This window comes from Pteropus vampyrus, unplaced genomic scaffold, assembly GCF_000151845.1.
Source record: "Pteropus vampyrus isolate Shadow unplaced genomic scaffold, Pvam_2.0 Scaffold46, whole genome shotgun sequence".
NCBI lineage: Eukaryota > Metazoa > Chordata > Mammalia > Chiroptera > Pteropodidae > Pteropus > Pteropus vampyrus.
In genome coordinates this window covers 4,024,931-4,027,307 of record NW_011888827.1, presented here as the reverse complement: position 1 = coordinate 4,027,307, position 2,377 = coordinate 4,024,931, and the positions used below count along the sequence as shown (strand labels likewise).

The 2,377-nt window shown below is 53.0% G+C and overlaps 1 protein-coding gene across 3 annotated transcripts in view; it reads right to left on the bottom strand.

Annotated features, from left to right (window-relative positions):
* HSPA12A (heat shock protein family A (Hsp70) member 12A) overlaps window positions 1-2,377 on the bottom strand; it is a 67,501-nt gene that overhangs the window by 24,039 nt on the left and 41,085 nt on the right. For all 3 annotated transcript variants that reach the window (XM_023530104.1, XM_023530105.1, XM_023530103.1), the window contains exon 4: window positions 359-545. In XM_023530104.1, coding sequence (XP_023385872.1) covers window positions 359-545 — 187 coding nt within the window. The remainder of the gene's footprint in view (window positions 1-358; window positions 546-2,377) is intronic.

The following is a 2,377-nucleotide window of genomic DNA, read 5'->3' as shown; positions in this document are numbered from 1 at the left end:
TCCCAGGTCCCCTAATCTACCAACAACCAGCAAGTAAAGGGGGATCTCCTGGCATGCCAGGACTCCTCAGCCCCCTGAGCCTGTGCTCCAGCAGCGTCCACTCTAGTTAGATGCCAGGGCAAACAAGTCATTAGATATTCTGAACGCCTCCCTGCCCACGTGGGCATCAGAAAGTGCTGCATATTCCACAGAAGTGTCGTGTGCTCCAAGATGTTTCTAAAATCAAGGTAAATAGACATGAATTTCTGCTTGGGAGAAATCTGAAGGCTCCCCGGCTTGGAAAAATCCTTCCCCACAAGGCTGGAGGAACTTGGCTCTCCAGCGTGGAGGACTCGGGGCCAGGGAGAGGCTCGCTTACCCCCGTGGTATGCAGCTTCATCTTGAACTTCTCCAGGTACAGCCACTGCTTGGCCTCGTTGGGATCCAGGTCATGGTAAAAGTCCCTGGCGGCGTACCCAAAGCTGTGGAACTTCCTCTCGGGAGTCAGTAAGATGGTGGTCGGAGTTTTCTGATTAGACACACCAGGGTCACCTCCTTCCCATCGCCTGCCACCAAGGAAAGGCAGAGGTTGTAGGACCTTCTTTCGAAATCCCAGAGGAATATTCCAGGGGTAGAGAAGGCAGAGGTGTCAGCCGGTGGGGTAGGGGAAGAATTCAGGGCCCAGGAGAGAATTAAAGGATCAGACAACTATCACTCAAGGGTCAGACTTGAGTGACTGACAACTGGATCTTGAATGAAGAAAGGACACTGCAGGCTCTCGGAGGTGGGCGAGCAGGGACATGTATTCCCAGGAGCACTAAAAGGGTATGTGGATTAGAGGACGAGTGTGTAAATGAGAAGAGTGATTGTACAAATGGGAAGTGTGAGAAATGAGTTTGGGAAGGCAGTTGGAACCAGGCTGAAAACACCCAGAAGAGTTTGAGATTTAACCAGTGAGTAATGGGGAGCCACTAAAGGATTTAGAGCAGAGGCATGACAGACGCAGAGCTGCTGTTGACCAGAGCAAGCTGGACTAAAGGAAGGGAGACAGGAAGGCAGGACGCTGAGGAGGAAGCTCAGGCCTCATCTGGGAGCAGAAGGGAGAGAGCCCAGTCAAGGGTAGAGAGCCACGGTAGGGGGCCGAGTCGTCCAGTGGGGGAACTGAGGTGGATGACCACAGTGGCAGGCAGAAGCCAAGGCGCCCCAGAGGTTTCAAGCTTGGGCACCGAGAGGAGAGAGCACCCTTCACAGAAACCAGGAGCCCTGGCCAAGTAGGAGGCTGTAGGGAACGTGGGCAGCTCCAGTTGAATGTGCTGGCATTGAACTCCTGGGAGAGGGGTTGAGGATGCAAGCCTGGAGGTCACAGAAGAGATCCAGGCAGGAAATTGACGGGGGCACCTTCATACTGGGGTGACAGCCACAGTGACAAGGTGGGATGAAGGCACTGGCAGTAATAGTAAGGAGGAAAGAGACTATGTCCTGCAGGGCTGTGTGCCGAAGAGGAGCCAGAAAAGGGGCAAGGTGTGTACAGACAGACAGACAGGCAGGCAGGCAGGAAGGCAGACAGACAGACAGACAGACAGACGCTGTGGGAAGACATCCTGGAATTGATGGGAGGGGCGATGGAGCAGGGCAGGGGACGGGTTGAGCCCCAGAGATCCTTCCTTCCTTCTCTCAGATAGGAAGGAGGAGACAAGGAAGGGGAGTGGATGGGCAGGTGACTTGATGCTTCTCTCTCCTTTGGGGCCACCGAAGAGAAGCTATGGCTGCCAAGAGGCCAGGATGCTCTCCTGTCTCCACTACAGCTGCCATGAGCCACAAGTCCCCTGTGAGCAGTCTCTGGTGGAGACAGGGTGCATGAGGGGAAGTGCACCCCCTCCCTGGCCCACCTGGAGAGGCAGGTGGCTGCACTCCTGGCTGACCCATCCCACCTGTTCCCTATACTGCATCCTTAAGCTTTGGTAGGACCAACCATCACATCCAGATGGAGAGCCAGCTTCCACCTGGACTTGCCACATAGACTAGTCCAGCATCATCCCTAACCGGTTCCCCAGTCGAGCTCCATCAGGATGCAGGCTTCTACCCAGGGAGCCAAAGTTCCCACGGCAACCCCACTGAGACACAGCACCAATCACCATCCCAGGGATGTGTGCCACACACAACCTCTCACAAATGGACTTTCCATTTCTATTAGTACTGACATTTAAGTCAGTAATGACCTGAGTTTCTACCTTTAAATTTTTATTCCTTCATTCCCATATAAATACAAAAAAGTAAACCTTCTCATTCATAGCTTTGTTGGTCCGTATATGGTTATGTTACTATGTTCTGATTGAAATAAAATCCGGGTAGAACCTCTCTCCAAAATCTCTACAATAACTAAGACAACGTCTCTGAG